This window comes from Corythoichthys intestinalis, chromosome 7 (genome assembly GCF_030265065.1).
Source record: "Corythoichthys intestinalis isolate RoL2023-P3 chromosome 7, ASM3026506v1, whole genome shotgun sequence".
Taxonomy (NCBI): domain Eukaryota; kingdom Metazoa; phylum Chordata; class Actinopteri; order Syngnathiformes; family Syngnathidae; genus Corythoichthys; species Corythoichthys intestinalis.
Window position 1 is genome coordinate 2,168,396 of NC_080401.1, and position 26,127 is coordinate 2,194,522.

General features: G+C 38.2%; 1 protein-coding gene across 1 annotated transcript; it reads right to left on the reverse strand.

Moving 5' to 3' along the window:
* rfc4 (replication factor C (activator 1) 4) lies at nt 1-25,340 on the reverse strand. Its single transcript, XM_057841504.1, has 11 exons — nt 25,133-25,340; nt 22,781-22,905; nt 22,548-22,626; nt 10,792-10,871; nt 10,569-10,688; nt 10,297-10,440; nt 10,088-10,208; nt 5,072-5,197; nt 4,489-4,569; nt 4,306-4,419; nt 1-1,672 (listed from the first exon to the last, which is right to left on the reverse strand). The coding sequence occupies exons 2-11, from the start codon at nt 22,894-22,896 to the stop codon at nt 1,586-1,588; spliced, it is 1,068 nt and encodes a 355-aa protein (XP_057697487.1). The 5' UTR covers nt 22,897-22,905; nt 25,133-25,340; the 3' UTR covers nt 1-1,585.
* Between the last annotated feature and the right edge of the window lie 787 nt (nt 25,341-26,127).

The window sequence follows — 26,127 nt, forward strand, 5'->3', positions numbered from 1 at the left end:
CCGAACAGATCATGCGACTAGCACCTTAGGGTCGTCCTTTGCTTTGCTTAGCCAAAACTACACCTGAGGTTACAAGATGGATATTTAGAATCTTTAAACCCCAGATTTCAAAAGCTTCAACAACAACTGATCTTGAACCGAGGATTGAACACGAACAGTGTCTGTGTAAGTTCATTTTATATACAGTATTGTATAAGTTCATTTTATTCTCAACACTCTGTTTTGGGGTCATCAACATGTGTGGTGGAAAGGATAAAAATTCGTTTAGGGTCTTGAGGGTCCTGCGCAGTATATTTGCTGTTCCTGACTGCGCTCTTCTTGACAGAAATGTCAGATTTCCTCCAGGTATCTGCTGGAGCCACATCTCCATTGTGGGGGACACAGTACTCCTATGACCACTGGCACCACTGATGCTTTCACCTTCCAGGCCCTCTCCAGCTCTTCTTTGAGCACTTGGCATTTCTCTAGTTTCTCCTGTTCCTTCGTTGGGGATGATACATCGATCACAACAGCCGTCGTCTGCTTAGTGTTGCCAACTCCCAAAAAAAAAAAAACCCTCATTGGTTGAGCCGGCAGACCTGCTAACCTTGACCCTTTTTTTTTTGGTATGTGAAAAGTATATTATTATAGTATTATAATAATTTTATAGTATTATAATATACTAATTTGACTCAAAACAGAATTCCCTTTCAGTTATATAAGCACATGGGAAAAACAATTATCCACAATGTATTTTTAATACAAACATACTAGAATTAAAACTGTCCTGCTAAATTTCAAAGAGTATAAATTAACGCTTAAGCTCCTGAGCCTTTTTATCTTTAAAGTACAAACTCACTCTAAGGTAAAGTTTCAAATGATCATCATTTTGAACATGATTTTTCATTTAGGGTATGTTGTCTTTCGTCTAGCGACAGTACCTCCACCAGAGAGATGAGTGGGATTTCATACTGAAATTGTTCTGTCGCCATTGAGCAAAGGCAACTCATGCATATCCTTGTCTTACAACTGATTTTCTCCTGACTCATTTGAGATTTAGAACACTTTTTTTTTTTTTTTTTTGCTCGATTGATAGACGACATCGTTAATTCTGCGAAAGTTGTAACAACCTTAGTTCACAAAGCCTACAGAGCTGCGACAACCTGTACGAAGATAAAGAACGGAGCTCGTAATTGGATGATTGGTGGTGGGAGGGACATCCTTTGTAAACACAGTCTTACATATGGCCAAATTTCATGATGACATTGACTTAAGGTAATCAAAACAAACTAAAACAATTGTCTGGGATAAAAGAAAAATTCAACTAAATATTTTTGTTATCTTCTTTTCCCATGATTTTGTTTCAAGCAATTTAGGGGTTCCACTGTACCAATAAATGCCTCATTTAAACCCTGAAACAATATTACTTTTATTCAGTTACAAATGGAGCGAAGCATTAAAAATGCTTGTTCTATGGTTTGTGATTGACCACAGATGATCATGAAAGACAGGATCGCTGTCAGGTTTTTTTGGAATTCAATCAAGCCACGCAGGTTTCAGTGCTGGTTCGCATATTCTGCCTGGTCGTGTCACACTTTTGGTTGTTTCAGTGTGCTTGTGGCAGGATTACTGAACATAGACTCAGCAGCTGCAGGTATTCATCTGCACCATCAGACAGGCATTTGTCCACAATCTGAAATGGACCAAATACAAGAATCAAATGACAATTTCTAATGCCAGACTACGGCCATCATAAACCGCTATTTTTCCCCCCTCGCTTTGAAGCCTGCCAGTGCAGCTTATCCGTGGATTTTTACAGGCTAGGTCAACATATCCCATATACTGTAACAATGTGGACACTAAGGCTGTTCAATGAATCGATTTTGAACCGAAACAGACCTTTCTGGTTAAAACAATGTTAAAAACGTTCAATTTTTAAAACATTTTGGTTTTTCCTCCTGCGAGAGCGCGCCGTCTTAAGCAACAACCACCATGGCTACTGGAAATACTACTACTTTTGCCCAGCCAAATTTGGACACAATTTGCGTAATGCCATGAGTAAGTGTATTATCTCATGATGCACTTAAAGTATTGTTGTAAATGTAGAAGGATTGCAGTGGTGTGTCAAAACATGCAGCCTTGAAACATTCAACACTTCATTTACTTAGTCTGCACACTTTTATGTACAACACAACTACAGACAGTAGTATAGCACCACGTTTAGCTGAGTGTATATTGCACTATACCACAAGAATGAAAGTATATGCAGACTATGTCTTGTTTTCCTGTCAGGATTGCGGCTATTAGATTACAGTAACTAACAGCATTCCATGCTTTTTGTTTTATTACAATATCACCTTTTGGCAAAATATTGAATCTATATGCATGATTGTGTTTGACCTGACGTCTTTGGTAAAGATGGGGTGCTCATACACCTAAAGGATCATTCTCTTCGTTACCTTCACTTTTTGTGTTTGTTTGGACAAGGTGATCGCCATCTTGCATATTGTGATTATTGAGTGAGTTTTCCACTAATCATTCATTTATGTAAGAAAGACCAGAGATTATGTGACAGCACATCACTGAGCCTGGCTGCCAAACTACTTCACCTGACTGACTTGAGCTGGTTGGCAGACCTACTTGCTGACAGACTATTTGTTTTACAGACTGACTGACCAGACCACAGATTTACTTGAAAAAGTAATTTACTGATGACGCCCCCCCCCCCCCCCCCCCAAAAAATCTTGTTTTTTAATGATTACTTTATTATCAGTATAACCAAGTTACTTTAAAAGTATTTTTGCGGTTACTTTTTTACCAATTTTTCTCCCTTTGGTGCCTCAACATAAGAATGACAACAGAAAAATGTTCTCGGCCCGTAAATGACTTTCCGATATTTGAATTTAAAGGCCAAAATCAGAATTTTTCACATAAGGCTTAATCTTCGAGTTAGCGGGGGTTTACTTATCTGAACTTCAGGTTTGGGTTTAGGGTTAACAGCATATCACTGCCAATGTAAAACAATGCAAATTGACGGCACAATAATCAACAACACACAAATGAATTGCATAGTACAATGAACACAAAGGTGGGGGTGGGCACGAATGCGCGCCCACAACCCGGAAGCACGCTGTACACACACGCAGTCAATTTGGCCACAAAATGTGATGGCAACTAAGCACTTTACACTCAATCGGACTTACAACACATCCCAAAGTTTGCTAAACGAATACGTCACCTCACGGCATAAAGGTGCAACATCAATATTATGTAAACAATGCTCGATGACTTGGAGAGGACGAGTGAGCGATGACTACCTGCCATTGCAACGGCAAAGCTAAGAAACAGCCGCGCATGTAGCAGCGCCAACCTACCGCTGGGACCCTCCAGACTAAAGAAAAAATACTCACATTCATTCATGGACACACACAGATCAACATTGCCTCGCACAGGTGGCTGCATTCTGCTCGAATGTGCACCCACGCTCCACATGCGTTTCTCAGTCCCAAAACACATAGCGTGTGAGACGCGAGACCAAGACAAGAAGTAACTATGAGCGGTTACCATGGAAACGAACGCAGAGTGGGAACCTTTTGAACATTTTCTATTCAAAATGCTCTTCGTACATGACTACAATATTCTTCATTCTACATAAGTACATCATGAGGCAATAACAAAATAGTAACGCACAGACACTAAGGAAACGAATCAGATTACTAGTTTGGAAAAATGAACGCGTTAGATTGCTCGTTACTGAAAGAAAGTAATCAGATTACAATAATGCGTTACTAAGTGACAACACTGCTGACTACCTTTTCTCATATTTGATTTTGTTTCAAATGGTGTAGGCACTTTCTTCTTTCATTATCGCTTTAATTAGGAATCGAGTTGGAGTCTGTTGTATAAATAAAAATGCTCTTAACCCCAAAGGATCGTTCTGTGTGTATTAACGGAGCTAAATTCATAGGCACTTTCAGTTCTAATAAAGAACAAATAAGTTGTAATAGAAGACATTCCAAATACTTTGTCATTATTAATATTTCGCCAAGAAATAGTCATCGACATCGGAAAATTGGGTTTAAGAGAAAGTAATCGAGATTTTCTTTTTAGGCAAAATCGAACAGCCCTAGTGGACACCTGTAGTTAATCATCCAGTGCGGCTTACAGTAGAAATGAACAAGTATGGTTTTCTTGTAAAATGTGGTGTGTGCCATTTCTAATCTTTTGGTCCAAAAATTAGAATAATTGATTTTTAATCTTATCCTGTATCAGAAATATGATAACAATAGTTAATAGACCATTCAAATGAACCATGTTGCATCGTACCGCCATCTTTTCCGTGATAACAGACTTGTGCTTGTCACTCAAGTCGTGCTCAATGATTGAGTCGTGAATTTGACTTAGGATCTGTGTGGCTGCATATCCTTCATCCACCATGCTCTGACAAAGAAGTTACAAAATGTCATGAAGTGAGGTCTTCTGTGACTCCAGTCATTTTAGCAGACCTACCCTGACAGCAAACTCTAGTTGCTCAAAACTTCCATTAAAGCAGACCTGAAGTAAATCGTTGATCATCTTGATAGGAACAACCTGCCAACAGAGAATAACATTTTTTGCCTTAAATTTCTGTTTGCTGTTTTGGAGTCTGCAGTGCTTAATAAAACTAACAGACCAAACATGTCCGCCGATATGCCAGGTTTATTCAACATATTGATCATTTGATTCTAATGTGTTAGAAGAGGGAAACATGGAAAACAGGCTGGATAGATGTAGCTGTGTGATGATATGTGACATGATTCCAAGTTAATGATCATTTGCTAAAAACAATGCTTATCAGTTTGAACGTTAAATATTTTGTCTTTGTATTGTATTCAATTAAATAAAGTTTGAACATGATTTGCAAATCATTGTATTCTGTGTTTATGTTTAACACAACATTGGAATTGGGTTGTGCAATGTGAAAGCTTTCAAGGTTTTATGAAGATGGCAGAGAATTAAAAAAAAGATGATTATTTCCTTGTTGGGTTCCACATCATGCAACAGATGAGCTTTCTGTCTTAGCGCAAGAGAGAAGCTAAAAATTACATCTCACCCCAGATATTTCGATGACAGCAGGTTCTGTAATCTCACTGTCGACAATGAGACGTGCAGCACTCTGGAGGAAGGTGATGGCTTTCCGCAGGTCTCCCTCGGACACTTTGACCAGAGCGAATATACTCTAAAATATGTATCAAAAACAAGTTAAAACTTTGCATGCATGAGTGAAATTTTTTGTATGAATGCTTTGACACATTTGCATATACTAAGAGCTTGATAGAATAAGTATTCGTTCCATGCAGTCACGGTATGGGCATAACAGTTCAGTACACGCAGTCAGATGGCGAATATGTTTGAGTAAAAAAAAAAAAAAGAACATGTTGCAGTTAGTCCTCTGCTTCCAGGGGGTGGGGTTGGAGTAATGTTCCTAAACCAACATTATGGGAAAAATACAAAGGGACCGATAGAAAAGCTATTGCGAATGTACAGAGTGGGAAGTATCAAATGCAGTATTACTAACACATATTTATACTTTCAAATGAAGAAATATTCATTTTTCTCTAGCCCTAGGCTGAAGTCATTGAAACACTGAGTATTTATTATTTTAAAAGATGCTTTTTCAGTTTTGGAACTTTTTGCACTTTTATTTTATCTCGGTAGCCAATACAAAAAAACATTTTATGTGGAAGTATTTGTTCACTGGTAATTAGGGTCTTTCCGACCATGTTTTTTTTGCCCCCGATCCGATCCCAATCGTTTTAGTTTGAGTATCTGCCGATCCCGATATTTCCCGATCCGATTGTTTTTTTTTGCTCCCGATTCAATTCCAATCATTCCCGATAAATTTTCCCGATCATATACATTTTGGCAATGCATTAAGAAAAAAAATGAACAAAACTCGGACGAATATATACATTCAACATACAGTACATAAGTACTGTATTTGTTTATTATGACAATAAATCCTCAAGACGGCATTTACATTATTAACATTCTTTCTGTGAGAGGGATCCACGGATAGAAAGACTTGTAATTCTTAAAAGATAAATGTGACTTTGCATATTGTGACTAAATATTGCCATCTAGTGTATTTGTTGAGCTTTCAGTAAATGATACTGTAGCTATTTAACTTCTGCCCAAATGCATGATGGGAATGCAAACCATGATTGTGCGTCGTGGTACCAATTGATATATCTTCTCTGCGTTGGGAAATTACATAGGGTGTTAAGAAAAAGATCAACCACTACCTTTCTTCCTCACATTGCTTCCCACGATTATTCTAATTGTTGGGAGAGGGATTGTAAGGCTTTAGCCATTTTAAAAAAGGCTCCAAAGGCTGCCAAAATTCACTCTACTCATTTTATGCTGCTTTTTAGCTCTATAGACTGTATGGGTAAAACGGCGCCATTATAGATTGAACGCGACAATGCGTGAGTGGGTCGTGCAGCGCATGCGTTAATTGCGGTAAATATTGTAATTAGAAAACTATTTAATTAAAAAAAAATATATATATATATATATATATATTAAAAAAAGGCATGTCCGATATTTTTGGGCCGATTCCGATACTTTGAAAATGACGGGATCGCGATCGATCGGCACATCTCTACTGGTAATGTTTTATTGTGTGTAATCCAACATTGAAAATGCTTCCTGACTTTAACTGTTACCTCAGTCAATCCCTACAAAAGAGGGTGTGTTGTCTATTTTTGCACGTAAACTGTAAATTGTTACCACAAAAAAAAAAAAAAAAAAAAAGTTCTATGTTTTCGTCTATTTCCTTTGCACTTTTTTAATGGCTGCTTTTCAGTTTTAGCCAATAGAACAAACTTTCAAACTCTGATTTAAAAAAGCCTTTTTGTTTTTCCCATTGTAGCCCCCATACGTACCGAACCATGACTTGCGTGTACCATTATACCCTTAATACATACCTGCCAAACTACTCTGACCGAAAACATATATACAGGTATTCCCCGGATAACAACTAGAGGTGCAACAATTATCGACAACTAATCGATTAGCAAATTTAATCAACAACTATTCTGACAACCAATTAACCGCTTAGGACCTTCTTCACCTTAAACTTGTCTAAATTCTTGAAAATATAACTTCTTTAACTTCTCAGTATAAATTTACAGTGGTAGCTCTACATACGAAGTTAATTTGTTCCAGGACCTTGTTTGTAAATTGAAATGGTCGTATGTTGCGCAGGATTTTTCCATAAGAATACACTATAATTCAATTAATTTGTTCCACTGCCCAAAAAACTACCCTAAATTCTCAATATTGATGTTACTATTGCAAATATCAATTACAAAGAGCAAAACAAATACATTATGAAGAGAAAATCGCAATAATAATCGCAATAATACTACCTGTAATGATGTAAAAAAAAAAAAAAAAAAAAAAAAACGGGTTCTAATGTGGCGAATGTGTTTGCGTGGTGTACTTGAACACATCGTGTGGCTGACTTAATAGCGTGAGCCTTTTTAGTTTCATTTTCACCATGTTTACTTGCTGCAGGGGACACTAGGCACAAGTTTGGGACACTATGCACAAGTTGATGGAATTGATGGCATCCCTGTCCCGCAGCCCAGCAAAGGGGCCGCCGTCATCCCCCCGGGATCCAGGGTGGTCCTCTGGGCCATCCGCGGCCCCATCAACCGGCCTTCAGGGATGGGATAAAGGGTACGCGCCACCAAACTCATGACGTGAATGTGTGTGTGTGTGTATGTATATATATATATATATATATATATATAAAATATATATACATATATACAGTGCCTTGCAAAAGTATTCGGCCCCCTTGAATCTTGCAACCTTTCGCCACATTTCAGGCTTCAAACATAAAGATATGAAATTTAATTTTTTTGTCAAGAATCAACAACAAGTGGGACACAATCGTGAAGTGGAACAACATTTATTGGATAATTTAAACTTTTTTAACAAATAAACTGAAAAGTGGGGCATGCAATATTATTCGGCCCCTTTACTTTCAGTGCAGCAAACTCACTCCAGAAGTTCAGTGAGGATCTCTGAATGATCCAATGTTGTCCTAAATGACCGATGATGATAAATAGAATCCCCCTGTGTGTAATCAAGTCTCCGTATAAATGCACCTGCTCTGTGATAGTCTCAGGGTTCTGTTTAAAGTGCAGAGAGCATTATGAAAACCAAGGAACACACCAGGCAGGTCCGAAATACTGTTGTGGAGAAGTTTAAAGCTGGATTTGGTTACAAAAAGATTTCCCAAGCTTTAAACATCTCAAGGAGCACTGTGCAAGCCATCATATTGAAATGGAAGGAGCATCAGACCACTGCAAATCTACCAAGACCCGGCCGTCCTTCCAAACTTTCTTCTCAAACAACGAGAAAACTGATCAGAGATGCAGTCAAGAGGCCCATGATCACTCTGGATGAACTGCAGAGATCTACAGCTGAGGTGGGAGAGTGTCCATAGGACAACAATCAGTCGTACACTGCACAAATCTGACCTTTATGGAAGAGTGGCAAGAAGAAAGCCATTTCTCAAAGATATCCATAAAAAGTCTCCTTTAAAGTTTGCCACAAGCCACCTGGGAGACACACCAAACATGTGGAAGAAGGTGCTCTGGTCAGATGAAACCAAAATTGAACTTTTTGGCCACAATGCAAAACGATATGTTTGGCGTAAAAGCAACACAGCTCATCACCCTGAACACACCATCCCCATTGTCAAACATGGTGGTGGCAGCATCATGGTTTGGGCCTGCTTTTCTTCAGCAGGGACAGGGAAGATGGTTAAAATTGACGGGAAGATGGATGCAGCCAAATACAGGAACATTCTGGAAGAAAACCTGTTGGTATCTGCACAAGACCTGAGACTGGGACGGAGATTTATCTTCCAACAGGACAATGATCCAAAACATAAAGCCAAATCTACAATGGAATGGTTCAAAAATAAACGTATCCAGGTGTTAGAATGGCCAAGTCAAAGTCCAGACCTGAATCCAATCGAGAATCTGTGGAAAGAGCTGAAGACTGCTGTTCACAAACACTCTCCATCCAACCTTACTGAGCTCGAGCTGTTTTGCAAGGAAGAATGGGCAAGAATGTCAGTCTCTCAATGTGCAAAACTGATAGAAATACCCCATAGAAATACCCCCAAGCGACTTGCAGCTGTAATTGGAGCAAAAGGTGGCGCTACAAAGTATTAACGCAAGGGGGCCGAATAATATTGCACGCCCCACTTTTCAGTTTTTTATTTGTTAAAAAAGTTTAAATTATCCAATAACTTTTATTCCACTTCACGATTGTGTCCCACTTGTTGTTGATTCTTGACAAAAAAATAAAATTTTATATCTTTACGTTTGAAGCCTGAAATGTGGCGAAAGGTTGCAAGGTTCAAGGGGCCCGAATACTTTTGCAAGGCACTGTATATATATATAGTATATATAATGTATACATACATACATACATATAGGGGTGCTCATTACATTGATAGTGATCTACCAGTCGATTGCAACGGTAGTGTGGGAGGACCATGGCATCAAAAAGTTTTAAAAAATGGCTTAATAATGTTTTGTTGTGCAATATTGCTGCTAAGCGTTCTAGCGACAACCCCCCCCCCCCCCCACACACACACACACACTAAAAAAGAAGGTAGATCGCAGGAGGTTGTCTCCTTGGAAAGTAGATCTTGGAGCAAAAAATTGTAAGCTCCCCTGCTTTGTAAACAAATAAGGAAACAACAAATTCAGGCTTGTCAAATTGTCGGCTTGTTTTGCCAGACACAGAATCATCACATTAAGTAGCCGCGCTTTCACATGGTGTAAAACATGCTTTGCACAGTAAATAAGGCCACGGGTGTTTATCATTTTCAGTTTTAACACTGGAGACAGTTGCTTCAGTCATGGAACAATAGGGTCAGGTTTTTGAGGACGAAGCACCACACATTCACACAACCACATGCTGTACATGTAGTACAAAGGGACCTACATAGCAGCATAGCATATTTATTGGCAATTGGTTTGACATCAATTAATTTTGATACCTTTAGTTACAGGTAGCTCATTCTTCCATTGCTTACCTCTTTTGTGTACTTCAGTTTCTCCTTCTCACAGATCTCCAGTAGACGCTCTTCTTGAACCTTGTCAGCAAGGGCTTTAAAACGAAACTTTGAACATCTGGAAGTTAACGGCTCAATGATCCTACAGAATACAAATATATATATATATATATATATAGTGGTCCCCAAAATCAGTCTTTTTGTTTGACAACGTTGAGGTGTGTCCTCACCTGCTGATGTAATTACAGATGAGACAGAAACGTGTGGTGCGGGACTCCTTCTCCATAATTCTTCTAAGTGCAGCTTGAGCTGGCGCAGTCATGGAGTCGGCTTCATCCAGAATGATGATCTTAAAAGGAGGACATGCCTTCCCACTAGAAATGGAGCACATAACATTGTTGAACTGCAATGGGGAATTCAGGCTTAAATAATTGCAAAGAAAAAGCTCAACAAGATGTTGATTTTGGTCTATTTATTCCAACAAGTACGAGTTCATCCTCACTCTGGCCGAGTCCCTGCTACGGTGAGCTGAGCAAAGTTTTTGACCTTCTCTCTGATCACCTGGATGCCCCTTTCATCTGAGGCATTGAGTTCAAGCACCCTCTGTTTGTATAATTCTGGACTGGATGAATAAAAGAAAATACAGATGAGGAACATAAGAGTTTTTTTTCCCAAATCCAACCCTTTTCAAAATGTGTTTAGCCTTCAAGAAATACACCACTCACCCATAAAGTTCTCTTGCAGCCGCTAATATCGTAGAGGTCTTTCCTGTTCCAGGTGGGCCATAAAACAGGAGGTTTGGAAGCTAAGTTTTTGACACAAGCACAACAGACAAACATGTTTGTTTGCAGACCTTTTCAAAGGCAATGTATTATGATTGCTATTTATTCATTTATACAGTGCCTCCTCCCCGATTTCATTTTTTCTTTTAAATGCAAACACATTTGACCCAATGCGAAAAGGTGATTACCACAGAACATAATAGCTAGTTGTTTTGGTAGCAATACCCGAAAACAATGTAGGTTTCCCCTACAAATGACGGATTGTGGTGCACCGCCACAACAAGATAAAAGCTGCCACGCCTTCCAAATGAGATTTTTTAAAAATATACATTTTAATTTAACATGACGTCTACATTTATATGAGGGATGTCCCAATCCGATCACACGGTCGAAAACTGGGCGAGAAGAAACGGGTTTCGAATTTTAAAAACATGTTTTTTTTTGCTTCATGCTCGTACGGCTCTCCCTCCTGCTGCTTTTCTTTTGGGCCGTTTACACGAAGATGCAACAATTGTGTTGCGGAATAACCTCGCCTTTATATGGTGACAGAGAAAACAGAAGGAGAAGATCCAAGCCTTTGATTCCGGGCTCCAAAGCGGAAGGATTCGATTGGGGGGCTTGCTCCGCAACCATATAAATGGAAAGCTCTCGCTCCGATGACATCGGCACTCGCACAACTCACTTTGGGCGTTTGCAGCGCTGTTACCAACCATTAAAAACCGCAAATATGGTGGAACATCGGCTTTAATTTACTGTTTTTGTAAATTTTTTAATTTAAATATGTTTAATGTTTGCTTTTTTTTTTTTTTTTTTTTTTTGCCTTTTGAAGCAAAAGAAAAATGACATTGCTGGAGTGGGCTGGTATGTTGTCTTCCAGGCTGAGGTGGTTGTTTGTGTCAAGGAGGTGCATCACTGGCTGTCGCCTTGTAAATCTGCACTGCCCCCTAGGGTCTGGCATGAATACTACATTTTTTTCATGCGGAATTGCGACATTTTTCGAATCGAGACGAGCCATTTAAATGCAAAGAATGCAAGGAAAAATGCAAAGAAAAATGACATTGCTGGAGTGGGCTGGTATGTTGTCTTCCAGGCTGAAGTGGTTGTTTGTGTCAGGGAAGTGCATCACTGGCTGTCGCCTTGTAAATCTGCACCGCCCCCTAGGGTCTGGCATGAATACTACATCTTTTTCATGCGGAATTGCGACATTTTTTGAATCGAGACGGAATCATTTAAATGCAAACATGACATTTGTCATATTCTCAGGGCCTGACAATTTAAACGGCCCCTTGTTCAGCACTGCCCTGGATTTAACCATTTAAAGTTAATGATAATTGAGAGGGGTAATTGGGTTGATCTTGCCACAGAAGCTTGGTAGCTCTACCGTCAAGGTGCCCGAATGTGTCAATCATTGTTTAGCAGTGGTGTGCAGTGACAACTTATTGTGTAAGTAATGGAGGCTGTTCTCAGCAGCGTGACCGGATCTGAGTGGACTTACTCAATGAAGCATTTTTCTACGTTATTCTTGTTTAAAAATAATACCCATTATGAAGGTGGCACGGTGGGAAAATAACATGTTTAAAACTTTTTTTTTTTGAACAACCCTTTTTTTTTCGATATCGCAGCGGGACTCTATCGGCAGATTCTCAAAACCATGTGACTCGGACCCGGGTGCAAAAATATGTGATCGGGACATCCCTGATAGATATATATATATACACACACATATATATCGCCCATTATTTACGCACTATTAATAACTATTAACTAATAACTATTTACGCATAAGTCGTCTGCTATAGCACGTCAAATACAAATTGTTCCTTTACATGCTTTATTTTGAAAATCACATTGGTTCTACTGTTATAAGCTTGCGCCACAGAGTTGGGAATTGGGAGAAAAATCCACAAAACATTACTTCAACTTAACGAATGTAATTCTTGTTTAAACCTCTGAAAAGGACCTGAATATGGACGTCAGCAACAAACAAATGCTATGTTAGGACGGTGTCTTCGACGTGTCCTAACATAGCATTTGTTTGTAGCTGACGTCATTGGTTGTAATTTCCGATGAGTATTTTGGAAAGAGAAAAGTTCCCGAGGGGGAGGGTCAGGTAACAAAAAGACTTATTTTTGTGGTGATGTAGACAGTCACAGTTCGAAAGATTTAATTAGCCTCTGAGGCTTATTACCGTATTTTCCAAACTAAGTTGCAGGTTTTTTTTCATAGTTTGGCTGGGGTGCGACTTATACTCTGGAGCGACTTATTTGTGAAATTATTAAAACAATATTATATCATTTCATATGTCATTTTGGTGTTTTAGAGTGACACTGATTGTTTGGTAAACTTGTTAGCATGTTCTTTATGCTATAGTTATCTGAATAACTCTTAATAGCTATGTTACGTTAACATACCGGCCACTTTCGCATTTCGTTGTTCATGCATCATGTAACATTATCATCTTTTACACTTATTCAGCATGTTGTTCTCTTTTGTATTTTTATTTTAAATTCCCTTTCAAGATGACATATCTGTTCTATGTGTTGGATTTTATCAAGTAAATTTCCCCGAACATAACGCGCACTTTTTTCCCCCAAATCAACTTGTAAAATCATGGTGCGCATTATAAACGGGTACATGGATGGAGACAGAAATATATATATATATAATATATACTAAAGGTGTGCAAAATTTCCGATTCTTAGATTATTCGCGATTCGGCCGTGGAAGATTCGAGAACGATTCACATACATCCAAATTCCGATTATTGAAATATGCCAAGTAAAGCGGAAGTCACCACACTCAGCCCGCCGCATGGTCTTCGGGACGCAATGAGGAACGGAGCGAGAGTAGCTAAACATCATGCTTCTTATTACTCGGGTAAAGCCAATGCTCAACTCACGGCTCTAGCTCAACTCATGCCACGAGATTAAAAAAAAAAAAAAAAAAAAAAAAAAAAACACAACAACATACCTGACTGATGCCGAAAAGCTGCTACAAAGTACATCTACATACTGTTACGGTAGATATCATTTATATTGGACTAGATGCAAAATAGATTCGGTAGCGTTAGCAGCACATCTACAAAAAGCTAGATGCGGGCATTAGTAAACGGCCGCCATCTTAAAGCAGTCCACTTCCCTGCAAGGCTGTTGTAGCAAACCTTCCAAGCAAACCTAATTAACTTTTTATCTAAAATACTAAATCGGTAAAATATTGACTTGAATCTATCTTTAAAATAGTTTTAAAACTTTCACATGTCAAAAGTAGACAAAAGGGAAATTATGGAATAACGGGAGCAATTTTAACAACTAACGGTTGATTCACAACATTAAATTAATTGAATGTAGTTTAAAGCTGCTGATACAGAATGGGAACTGGAGTTTTTTATTTACTGTTATTTTTGTTTATTTGTTTATTATATGTTAACTTGATACTGAAATAGTACTTTGGTTTAGCCTGAGAGTATTTTTGAACAACTTTGGAACGAATGTACAAAACATTAAAAAAAAAAGGAGGGGGGTGCATCAATAATCGTTTTATAATCAAATCAGAGCCTCTGAATCGTAATCGAATCGTTAGGTGCCCAAAGATTCCCAGCTCTATTATATACAGTGGGGAGAACAAGTATTTGATACACTGCCAATGTATATGTATAAACCGATTTTTTTTTTGTACTGACACTGACACGTTGTGTTGAAGAAACGTATGCGGCGATACGTTGCAGACCATTACGGTACGTGACGTCACCATTTTGTTTCGGTAATACTTCACTCTGATCGGCCGAATTATTTCGTCTGTGTTAAATTCTGCTTTTATCACTCTTCATAAAGCACAGAAATTAGTTTCTTGAACTCATTTGAGTCAACGTTTATTGCAGCTGTAAGCCGTAAGTTAACATGTTGAAAAAGGTTCATTGTTTAGAAACTTGGCATAGTCCTTGTCCAAAAAATTACAAAACAGATGGCAAATGTGTACTTTACTTGAGTACAAATATGAAGTGGTACTTTACTTTTACAGCACGTATCGGTCCTTTTACCCCACTACTTTTTAAAGTTGTCACCTGCATTAAACGTTACTTTTGATTTTTTCCTCATTGTGAATTGATAGTTTTCGTTTTTCATGCCTCCGGCGCATCGATAAGCCCCGCACAACTACTGTATACCGCGATTGCACAGTACAGGCAGCAACACAAGTGCAAGCAAAATTAGGCATGTGAACAAGATATTGCCCAATAAAACCAATAGTGGGAGCAGCGCGCCTTCAGATGGGTGCCGCACACTCTTGTGCCGGTATGTAACCGATAATTGCTTGCAATTCACCATTAAATAAATTTTAGCATTTCTGAGCTTGTTAAGCCGTTTACAGCGCAATCAATTTGATTGCTTGTTTTTCCCCATTCTGCAGTTTAAAAAAACGGCAGTCAATGCATTTTCTGGTCCTTTCTTTGAATACTGACTCAGATCACTGTATGTATGTATGTTTAAGAGAAAAAAAAAACATATACTGTATATATTATATACAGAGCAGAGGAGGAGTATTTGCACTAGGGCTGCAGCTATCGAATATTTTAGTAATCGAGTAATCGACTGAAAATTCTATCGATTAATCGAGTAATCGGATAAAACAAATATATTTTTAGGTGAAGAGCAATTATAGATATACATGAGAAAACAAGACATTTTATCATTTTCAGTCAATGTCTTTATTTTTGATGTATATTGTTGAAAACAGCCAACAATTGCATCTCAGATGTAACTAGAATTTTAAAAAATGACTAATTCACTGCTTTCACTCAAAAAACCTTTAGATCTTATTTTTTAAAAGTATATATATATATATATATATATATATATATATATATATATATATATATATATATATATAAACACACCTAAAAATGCCTTTACGCTTGATAACACACATCACTTAAAAGTTAGGATTTTTTCCTACGTTTTTCAATTAAATTTCTATTTGTGTCAAGCCATTTTTAAGTTCTAGTTAAGTTTTAAGTTAGTCTAAACTGTAAGTCCTGATAGGATTTTGAGTTTTTGCACTGTTCAAAATAAATGTATGATCCAGGCTGTATTGGAGCACATCAGGGACTAGTGCTACTTGGTGTTTTATCCAGCAATGATTACTGAGCTAAAATTGATAGTTAGCATTATTGAGTTTTTATTTGACACGCTCATCACTCCACAACGCTATGTTATAGCATGTATGTAAGACACGTTAGCCACACATCGAAAGCGGTCTTAATTAATTGAAACCTAGCCCTCCGCAGTGCTAACGTAAGGTGAGCTAGTAGTGACAGTAACGTTAATCTTATACAGTATATTAGCGTTTAGCGCTCTTTATTAGCGCTTAGCGCTCTACTGCTTTAAGATGACGGCTGTTTGCTAACGCTGCCCAGACGCGGCCTGGTCTGTCATTGCGCATCTAGTTCAACATACATGTGATCTCTATGAGACTCACTGGACGCCACCTGCAACTAACGTAGCATGAGCGGGCTAGTATTTAGCAACGTCGGTGTCGTTTGTAGCGGTTGTCGGCTGCAGTAAGTTTTTTTTTTTTGCTTCTTCCTCTATGCACGTGACATCAGCGCGTTGTCCCGCATTAGTCCGAGCAAAACGTGATGCTTAGAGCTGTCAAAATAAACGATTACTCGAGGTGAATAAAATTACTCGGATCAGTTTTTAAACTCGAGTTACTCGAGTTGCTCGAGTATTCGTTTCAGCTCTAATTTGCACCCTTTGCGATTTTGCAAGTTCACTCACTTAGAAAATAGGTCGAGGTCTGAAATTTTGATCATTGATGCATTTCCACTCATAGAGACAATCTAAAGAAAAATCAATCACATTGCATGATTTTTTATAAATAATCTATTTGTAATTGACAGGGGTTCATAAGTATTTGTTTCATCATAAGGAGTTGGTTATTAGTACTGTATTGTTTTACAGTTACAGGGGTTTGGCCTATTTTAAGTTCCAAACATGTTATGTATTCTGCCTTTAGTTCCTTATAAGTTGTAAACTACATACTCTATGACGGGTCGGGAACCTTTTTGGCTGAGAGAGCCATGAACACCACATATTTTTAAATTGAATTCCGTCAGCCATACAATATGTTTACAACTAAAAATACAACTAATGTGTGCCTTTTATGCCATTTCAACAATAAGTCTCTGAATTCTTTTGAATAACATTGTTATGCTGTTGCTAATCAATGATGAGCATTTCTTACTATTAATGAGACTTCTGCTGCTGCATGGTTTTGTAGTTGGTTGACACTTGGTGAGGTTAAGCTTCATGCAGGCGTTGAGAAACTTATGCATGGAGCACCATCAGTGCACGCCGAAACAGGTTTATTCGTTACATTTTTTTCTTTAGCAAACTCAGTGAAGGACTTAAATAAATCCTTCCTTCTTGTGTCCCTTTCATAGTCAAAACCTATGCGTTGCCTATGAGTTTAATAGATAAATAGATAAAGACATGCATATGTTTGCCACTTTCCCACCAAAACTACTGCTTCCTAATCGCCGGTTGTGGTATATGGACTACGTGTCCCATGATCACCCTGGGCTCACGCAGCCAATGGCATGGGACTTGGGGGGGGAGGTCTAACGTAGCACATCTAGATTACTATTTTATGATATCTAGTGTAAGGTTGTCCCGATCCGATATTTGGATCGGATCAACCGCCGATATACGCAAACAAATGCGCATCGGTATCAGAAGGACCGACACGGAAAAATTCCGATCCACTCTTTTTTTTTTAATCCGGTCCGTGTTTTCCAGCACGCCGATTTACATAATCCATTCCAGTTTTTGCTTTGGTTTCCCTAAAATCCGGTCCGCATTTTACAGCACACCCGTCTCCCAATTTACCTCCCTGGCATCTCCTACATTATGACTGCAATGTAAATTTTAAGTTTATCGGTAAAAATGTCAGCTGTGTGGGATCATTTGACCTTAAAGTACGACAAAGACGGAGAGGCAGAGTGCAACATACTGTATGCCACAATAAAGTCAAGCGTGGTGGTAAAGCTGTAAGAAGTTTTAATACAACCAACCTAATCAAGCATTTAGCGAAATACCACCATAAACAATATAAGGAGTATGTTAAGACAAAAAGAAAGGTCCTATGCAACTAACACTGGCAGAAACTTTTGCTATGCGTGACAAACTGGCATTTGACAGTCCCAAAGCCCAGGCAATAATAAGAGTCATTGCCAAAGAAATCATTCTGGATGACGAGCATTTATCTCTTGTGAGTAAAGTGGGATTTAGCCGCACCATTCAACACCTAGAACCACGGTACAACATGCCCAGCCGTCATTACAGCCTTGAGTGAGCCTTGAGCGATTTGGCCGTGGAAGATTGGAGAACTATTCACAAACATCCAAATTCCGACCATTGAAATATGTCAAGTAAAGTGGAACTAAAACACAGCGCGGTCTTCGGGACGCAATGAGGAACGGACTGCATTGCGTCCCGAGAGTAAACATCATGCTTGTCATAGACCCGGGTAATGCCAATGATCATTTCACGACTTTTGCTCAACTTATGCCGCTAGATAAAAAAAACACAAGAATACCTGACTGCTGCTGACAGCCGCTACACACTACGTCAACATCATGCTACTGTAGATAATAGATATCATATGTATATAGAACTAGATGCAAAATGACAGACTCGACGGCGTTAGCAGCACATGTATTGAAAGCTAAATGCGAAATGATAGACTTGCCGGGCTTCATCAACAGCCGCCATCTTAAAGCAGGAGACTTTTGATTGATTTGATCGACAGTTGATTCTCAACATTAAATTAATTGAATGTAGTTTAAAGCTGCTGATACAGAATGGGGACTTGAGTGTAGGCCTGTCGCGATAACAAATTTTAGTGGGCGATAAATTATCTAATAAATTATTGCGATATGCGATATTATTGTGCCCCCCCCCCAAAAAAATTTTTTTTTGAGCGTTTATTTTTATTTATTGTCATCATCATCATCGGTATCATTGACAGTTGCAAGATGTGATATGAGCAACCCGAAAAAAACGAAGAGAAGACAAGGGCTGACGAGAGAAGCATATGCTTATCAAGTCCCGTCCCCTTTTAACCAATTTACAATAACACAGTGAGAATACAGTATATATTAATAGATCAAGTAGACCCATTTAAACGCAATATATGTTTACTTTTAAATAAAAAAATACCTTTTAAGAAATCACAACTAAAAACAATAGACCATGCCTCTTTCAAGTAAAAGACAACAATATTAATAGAACAGAACAGAAACACATTAAATGTCTTTTTTCAAGAAAAAATAAAATTGCACTTAATAACTGACGCATTTAGGCATATAGGTATAAAGTTGCAGTCACAGTAATTGCACTTCAACAACGACAACGAAAAATAGACTAATTAAGTAGCAGTAACAAAAATTTGGCTCCCAAAGGTATCAAATATCATTTAACAGAGGTAAAACGGTCTCATTTCTTCAGCAATGTAGCGGACTTCACTTTCCGTCAGGGAACGCTATTTTGCGCGGTGTCGTCTGTATTTCTCACATCAAGCGAATACCTCTAATTGTCAATTAACATGACGAGGAGGCTCCGTTTGTTGCAATGCAGTTTTCTTACTAAGCAGTGAAAACTGGAGAGGATAACAGTGTTTCAAATGAGCATGTAGATTTATTCTGTTGGCCATCTTTGTTGAAACAACCTCCAAAAACATTTTGCAGACTGGTTCGTCCTCTTCCTCATTCCGCTCGCTCATTGCTGTGCGCCGACAGTGCACTCGGCCCTGCCTCCATCCATTAAATGACGGTCACTCAAACTCAAATGTATAAAACGAACATACCCAGAAGTCAATAAAACAGAGTGGCACAAGGAAGCTGAACTTGAAACAGCGCTGTCAACCACGTCTGCCACACATTTGCAGCAAGCGCGTGCATCGCGCGCGCACGCACGCACGTGACAAACGCGCGCACGTGCACGCGAGGCGATAAATCGCAGCGCGAAAATTACCGTCTTTATTTTTATATACCGCGCGATAAATGGAATTATTGCATATTGCGACAGGCTTACTTGAGTGTTTTAGTTACTGTTTTAAACTGTTAACTTGATACTGAAATAGTCGTTTATTTAAGCCTGAGAGGCTTTTTGTACAATTTTTGTAACTAATGCACGAAACATTAAATGCAGCTAATAGCTTGGGGGGTTTGTGGGTTGTTTGTGTGTTTTGCTTTTTTAAAACAGTTTACAATATTATTTGCAAGTTTTACTGACTATGCCATTTCTGTTTGTTATTCATAATATTTTGGGTTTATCACTGAATAAACAGGTCAGTTTCTTGTTACCAACCATTGTGTGTTATTCAAACTCGCCTAATTCAGCTGGCTAGTTGTTATCAAGAGTACTAAAACCCTTTTCAACATGAGTCTGACAAGGAGGCTAAATAACGTTAAACTTTAATACATGCTCAGATAGGCCGGTATCAGTATCGGCCGATATCGGATAGGGTTGGGAATCTCTGGCTTGAAGCAGATTCGATATGTATCTAGATACACAGGTTACGATTCGATTCAAACACGATACATTTTTAAGGCCGACCGATTCGATACAGTTTAAGAACAATACGGTTCGATACAGAGTGAAAACGATACGATAGTAAACATTTGTTGTTTGTGTTCGTAAAGTATTTTAAATATATAAAAAAGACCACATTTCTAATAGCAAAATTAAACAACAAAATTTCATACCAATGTTATGTTTTATTTTTTAATGAAAAAATAAATAAAATAAATAAGGCTTACTATATGACCGTCATTTTGTTGGATGGGATTGATGATAAAATACAACTCCAGTGACAGACAACAATAAAGTGCAGTAATTCAATTACTGTATTTCCTGGTGTTTCGAACACAAGAGGTAAGTAATTTAAGTGCAAACTTTCAACGTAAACATCTTACAAACAAAAAATATTAATTATATGCAGCAGTTCTAGAAAAAAAGAATTAAACCTGCAATGTTATCATAAATAAATAATAAATTAAAATTAAAATAACAAAAAAACATGGCACTTTAGACAGACAGGTCAATAATCATTACTTTAACCTTATACACAGCAGAGTCTTTCACTTATGCCTGTGCTTCCACATTTTTTTATTCCTCATCACTGTCCATATCTTTTTTTGAAGGGCAGCTTTTTTCTTGAGGAAGATCAACTAATCCACATGTTAATGTTTAAGTAGACTGCGTTTCGTGGACAAAAAAAATCTCCAGAGGGTCGTGCTGCCCTTTCCACCATTGTAGTAGGTTATTTTTCAGGGTTAGAAACTCACGATCTCTGTACCGCTCCACACTTGACACTAGCTCTGTCCCATGCGAACAGATCTGGCTGCCTTCCTCACTTCAAAGTCCGACTTTTGTTTTTCCTGGGTGCGTTGAAAACAAATCGTTGCACGTCGCTGGCGTCGGTGCTCAAACTGTCCACTGTTTTAGCATGTTGCTTCGTTGCAACTACTAGTTTCGTTTTGGGCTGTGAAGAAAACGCTACGCAGCATGCCTTATAGTGGTTTTGTTAGCTCTCGCATTGTTATGACACGCCCGTGAATATCGGGTAATGACGCCGACTAGTAGCGGTTCTGCCGAAATGCATGGGAAGTTGTGCGTGCGGTCTCAATCTAAGTGCGCTGTGTGGTGAATGACAAGCGTAGCATGTGAAGTAAAAGCTAAATTATCATCCCATTAAGCAATGCATTGAACTAGGCATTAGAAGCCGATTCTTGTGCTCGCGATAGCCGAATTCTATCTCTACTATCGGTTCATTGAATATTTAATGGCTAATTACTGTCGAATGGTAAGTTTACTATCGATACAGCTGTATCTCTCACCTGTAAAACCGGATATCCGGTCGTATCGGTTTATCGTTCTCAAGCTTAGTATCGGATCGGAAGTGCAAAACAATATCGGTATCGGATCGGAAGTGCAAAAACCTGGATCGGGACATCCCTAATCTAGTGTGAAGTGCGCAAGTGTTGTCGGAGCATTAAAAAAAGTTAACATACGCTGCAAAAGTCACGTCTGCTCATTACTGCACAACACCAGCGTATGACCGGTGTCAGTCGCCGTTTCGCGCATTGCACAAAGGAGTATAACGAAATATGTAAATTATTTTTTTTAATAAAGATTTGTCTGCGAGCCAGATGCAGCCGTCAAAAGAGTCAGATCTGGCTCAAGAGCCATTGGTTCCCGACCCCTGCTGTATGACTTGTACCTCTATGGACAGCAGGAATTTTATTTTACTGCATTCAGTCTGCAAACTTCACCAGAATAAAACCAGTGTTGTAAAAATAAATTTGTCAATGTTCATTGGCAATGGTTGGAAACGAAATTTTTTTTCTACTAAAACCTTGTGTATCCGTCAACTTAGACCAATTTTTTTTTTTAGTTTTCGTCAACTAAAACTAGACTAAAACTTGTTTAAATATTCTTCGACTAAAACGAACACATTTTAAAATGACTAAAATATGACTAATAAGAATTTTCGTCCAAAAGACTCAGACTAAAATTAAAAGGGCTACCAAAGACAACAGTGATGCTGTCCGACTCCGATGCAGCCCACCACCACAGCTTCAAAAATCCTTGAGGAAACCCTGACTTTATTCTTAATCATGATGAAATAAATAAACTTACATCTGCTCCTTCAAGTGACTTTTTCAGCACTGCTACAGCCTCTTCTTGAAAGGCGACTTCTTCAACACATTTTGGCCTACTAGATTAAATAAATAGATTAAAAGGTCAAAAATCCATTAAGCATTCTGTGGACTGCTGTTAAAATGATAGCACTTCACACACAAGTGTCTGTTGTTTGTAGCATGATTCAGTCATGGAAAATGAATTCAGAAATTTGTGTAATTCACACTTACTATTTTTCAACCCAAGGGGTAAGCTTGGCTTTCTTCTCTATGCTGGAACCCGAAGACAACTTATCCTTCAGAGGTCTAGTTGTCTGACCGGTAGCACTTTTTAAAAATGCTTGCATGATTCTGTCCTATAGAAGGATGTTCAAACAGAGGCAAAGAGTAAAGAACATCTAAAAGAAACAATTTTGTAGGAAATTCTTAGCTTTTCCAAAATTACATAATTTTGCTTGTTTCTATTACTATCAGATATAACCTGTCACTTCCGTTAAATATTTTCCACACTTGAAGAAAAGCTGACCCACACCGCAGAATTTCCCAGGAAAATCGGCCAATTCATCAACGGTTTGCATTTTCAGTTCAGTTTACTTACGTACCGTCTGGGTTTTATTTTATGAGGTTTTTTTTCCTCATAAAATTTATTATTAGTGCAAACTAAGCGCTAGATGCGGAATCAAGCTTGGAAGTTTCCGCACGGACGCCTTAAGAGTGGAACACTAAGGGCTCTCTTTTACTTCACTACTGATCGGCCCGCCAAGAGCAGCTAGCGGTGTTGGAATGTATGTCCAGGTTGCAAACGGTAGTAATGCGCGAAATACTTTTTGGCACCCCTGTTAAACTTACCAATTGACAAAAAGCAGGTGGCCAACATCCACATTACGTGCTGCACAGTAATGTAACAAGGTGGCTTCAGAGGGCAAGTCCCTTGATTTTAAAAATTATATAACAAAAACAGGGAGCTACCAAAAAACTTCGGAGGGACACGGGAGAACCCCTCGACTCAAACTAAAGTACTGTATTGTAATATTAAAATGATTTGGGATTTCAAAATAAAAGTAATCCGAAATTGCCAATAAGGACGTCATTTCAGCCGATTTCAAAATTAAAAAGGGCGATATCGAAGAATCGTTTAGTTCTGAGGTATACTAGACTACCCCCAGACTCCAACTAAAGTACTCTTAGGAATTTCTGATGTGTCATTTCAAAATAAAAGTACTTTGAAAATTGCTCATATTTCCTGTCATTTAGCCGTATTTAAAAATTAACTAATATCTGTGAGATATCCAAGAACTGTTCCACTTCTAAGGCATACTAGACTAACCCAAGAATTTAACAAAGTATTCTCATGAAATTCTGATGAGTCATTTCAAAATAAAACTACTTTGAAATTTGCTCGTATTTCCTGTCATGTCGGATGACTTAAAAAATTATTTAAAAAAAAAAAAATCTGTGCCATATCCAGCAACCTTTCTAATTCTGAAGTGTACTAGAATATCCCAACGCATCGAACTAAAGTACTCTCATGAAATTGTCATTTTAAAAATAAAATTACTTAGAAAATGACTCATTATTCCGGTCATTAAGCCTGATTTAATTTCTTTTTGAAAATCTATGCGATATCCAAGGACCATTCTATTTGTTTTATACTCGAATATCCAAAGTCTTGAACTAAAGTAGAATCAAAATAATCAGATGTGTCATTTCAAAATACAACTACTTTGAAAAGTGCTTATATTTCCTGTCATTTAGCCTAATCAAAAAAAATATCTGTGATATCCAAGGACTACTGTTCTACTTCTGCGTCATACTAATAGACCCCAAGACTCAAACTACTCTTATGAAATTCTGATGTCATTTCACAATTAAATTACTTTAGAAATATACAAATTTTCATACCAATTTTCGAAGTACTATAAAAAATACTCATTTTAAAGTACTTTTATTTTGAAACGACATCTCAGAATTTCATAAAGGTACTTTAATTTGAGTCTTGGGGCCTACTAGTATGACTCAGAAGAACAGTCCTTGGATATCTTTTTTATTTTAAATAATATTACTTTTAAATCAGGCGAAATGACGGCCATATTTGCAAATTCAGAGTACTTTTATTTTGAATTCCCAAATCATTTTTATATTGCAATACAGAACTCTAAGTCTAGGGGTGCTCCAGTAGCCCCTGAAGTGGACCCGTTCTTGGATAGCTCCAAGATATAATTTTTTTTTTTAAATCAAAGGGCTTGCACTCTGAAGTAAACTCGTTGGATTACTGTAATGCACATAATGCAAACAATGATCCTAGTGAGGGGCGGCTAGCTTGACTTTTTTTTACCAGTGGATGTTGGCCTGACCGCAGTAAATAGGAGGCCATTGAATCGGAACAAAAAACACCCTGGTTTTGAAACTGCGAATTCATATTATGTTGCCCTGGCCATTGTATCGGTCTCATCTCGAATAAGGCCACAGTTAAACTGAAGAATAGCTATAAGATAGTTTCAAAACTGTAGCTATATCAACAACGCTCACTTGTTTTATGCGAACTATGCAAAAGCTTCACATAAAGCACGGAATTTCGCTTACCTGTAACGACTCCGTAAGACTTCCGTTTATTCGAATTAGCCAAACGGTTTGGTATGTTGTTGTTAGTAAAGCATGAATTTCACTTTTAAAAAATTAACAAAAGTAATTTGGTTGGAGACGGAACGGTGCTATTTTCACGAGGAAATGGAAGGTGTCATTTTCCCGCCCTGAATGACAAACTTCCGCCAAGGATTTTCCTACAGCCAATCAATTGTTGCGAAGGCTATTTACGTCATAAAGAACCCGCGTTGGCTGCTGGGACTACAGATATCATATATACTGGACTAGGTGCGTAATATGCTTTGTGAGTCAAACGCGAATGCCGTTCTTTCTTGTCGGCCAAGTTGTGCCAGTCCTGTCGATTTAAAAAAAAAAAAAAAAAAAACACACACACACAAAAAAAAAAAAAAACAAAAAAAAACAACAACATTATAATCGTTGGAGCGTGTACTTTGAAATTGCTGTAATTGCTCAATTTAAACCTCTCTTCAAACGGCTTGGTTTTCATAAACGTTAGATGCAGTAAATTAATTGCATATCTTATAAAATTTACAGTAATTTAAAACGAGGCAAGCAAAAAGTGAGCTGCGGTCGCGTGACGGCAGTGAAGGGGGCAGAAAACTCACTATATGGAGGCTTCATGGCAGCGATAATTACCTCATATTTGCACAGAAAAAAATATTTAGTATGATCACCATAATACTGATTTGCAATGAAACTGTAAATACATGCCATTTTTTCCCGAGTGTTTTATTTTTTTTCTCGTGTCAGAGCGTGTCGGGTGTTGGTTGGGTTGACAAATGATGACAATCCGTCCATCATGTGCTACTCAAGCGCCCAAAAACAACGCACGTGGACACGGGAGATGTCACAATATGTCTACATTTTTCTAACAGACTAATGAGAGTAGAAAGGCGACATCGTAAAGAGCAAACAGTTATTTCTCGTCAGCATTTGACGATCTGAGATGCGGGGACGACAGGGGAGCTGACCGG

Coding starts and splice junctions, on each gene's coding strand:
- rfc4 (XM_057841504.1), bottom strand. CDS start 22,896: ATGCAAGCATTTTTAAAAAGTGCTACCGGTCAGACAACTAGACCTCTG. Junction 10,441..10,568: donor GTAGCAGGGACTCGGCCAGA/GTGAGGATGAAC, acceptor CTCCATTTCTAG/TGGGAAGGCATGTCCTCCTT. Junction 4,420..4,488: donor AACTAGAGTTTGCTGTCAGG/GTAGGTCTGCTA, acceptor CTTCTTTGTCAG/AGCATGGTGGATGAAGGATA.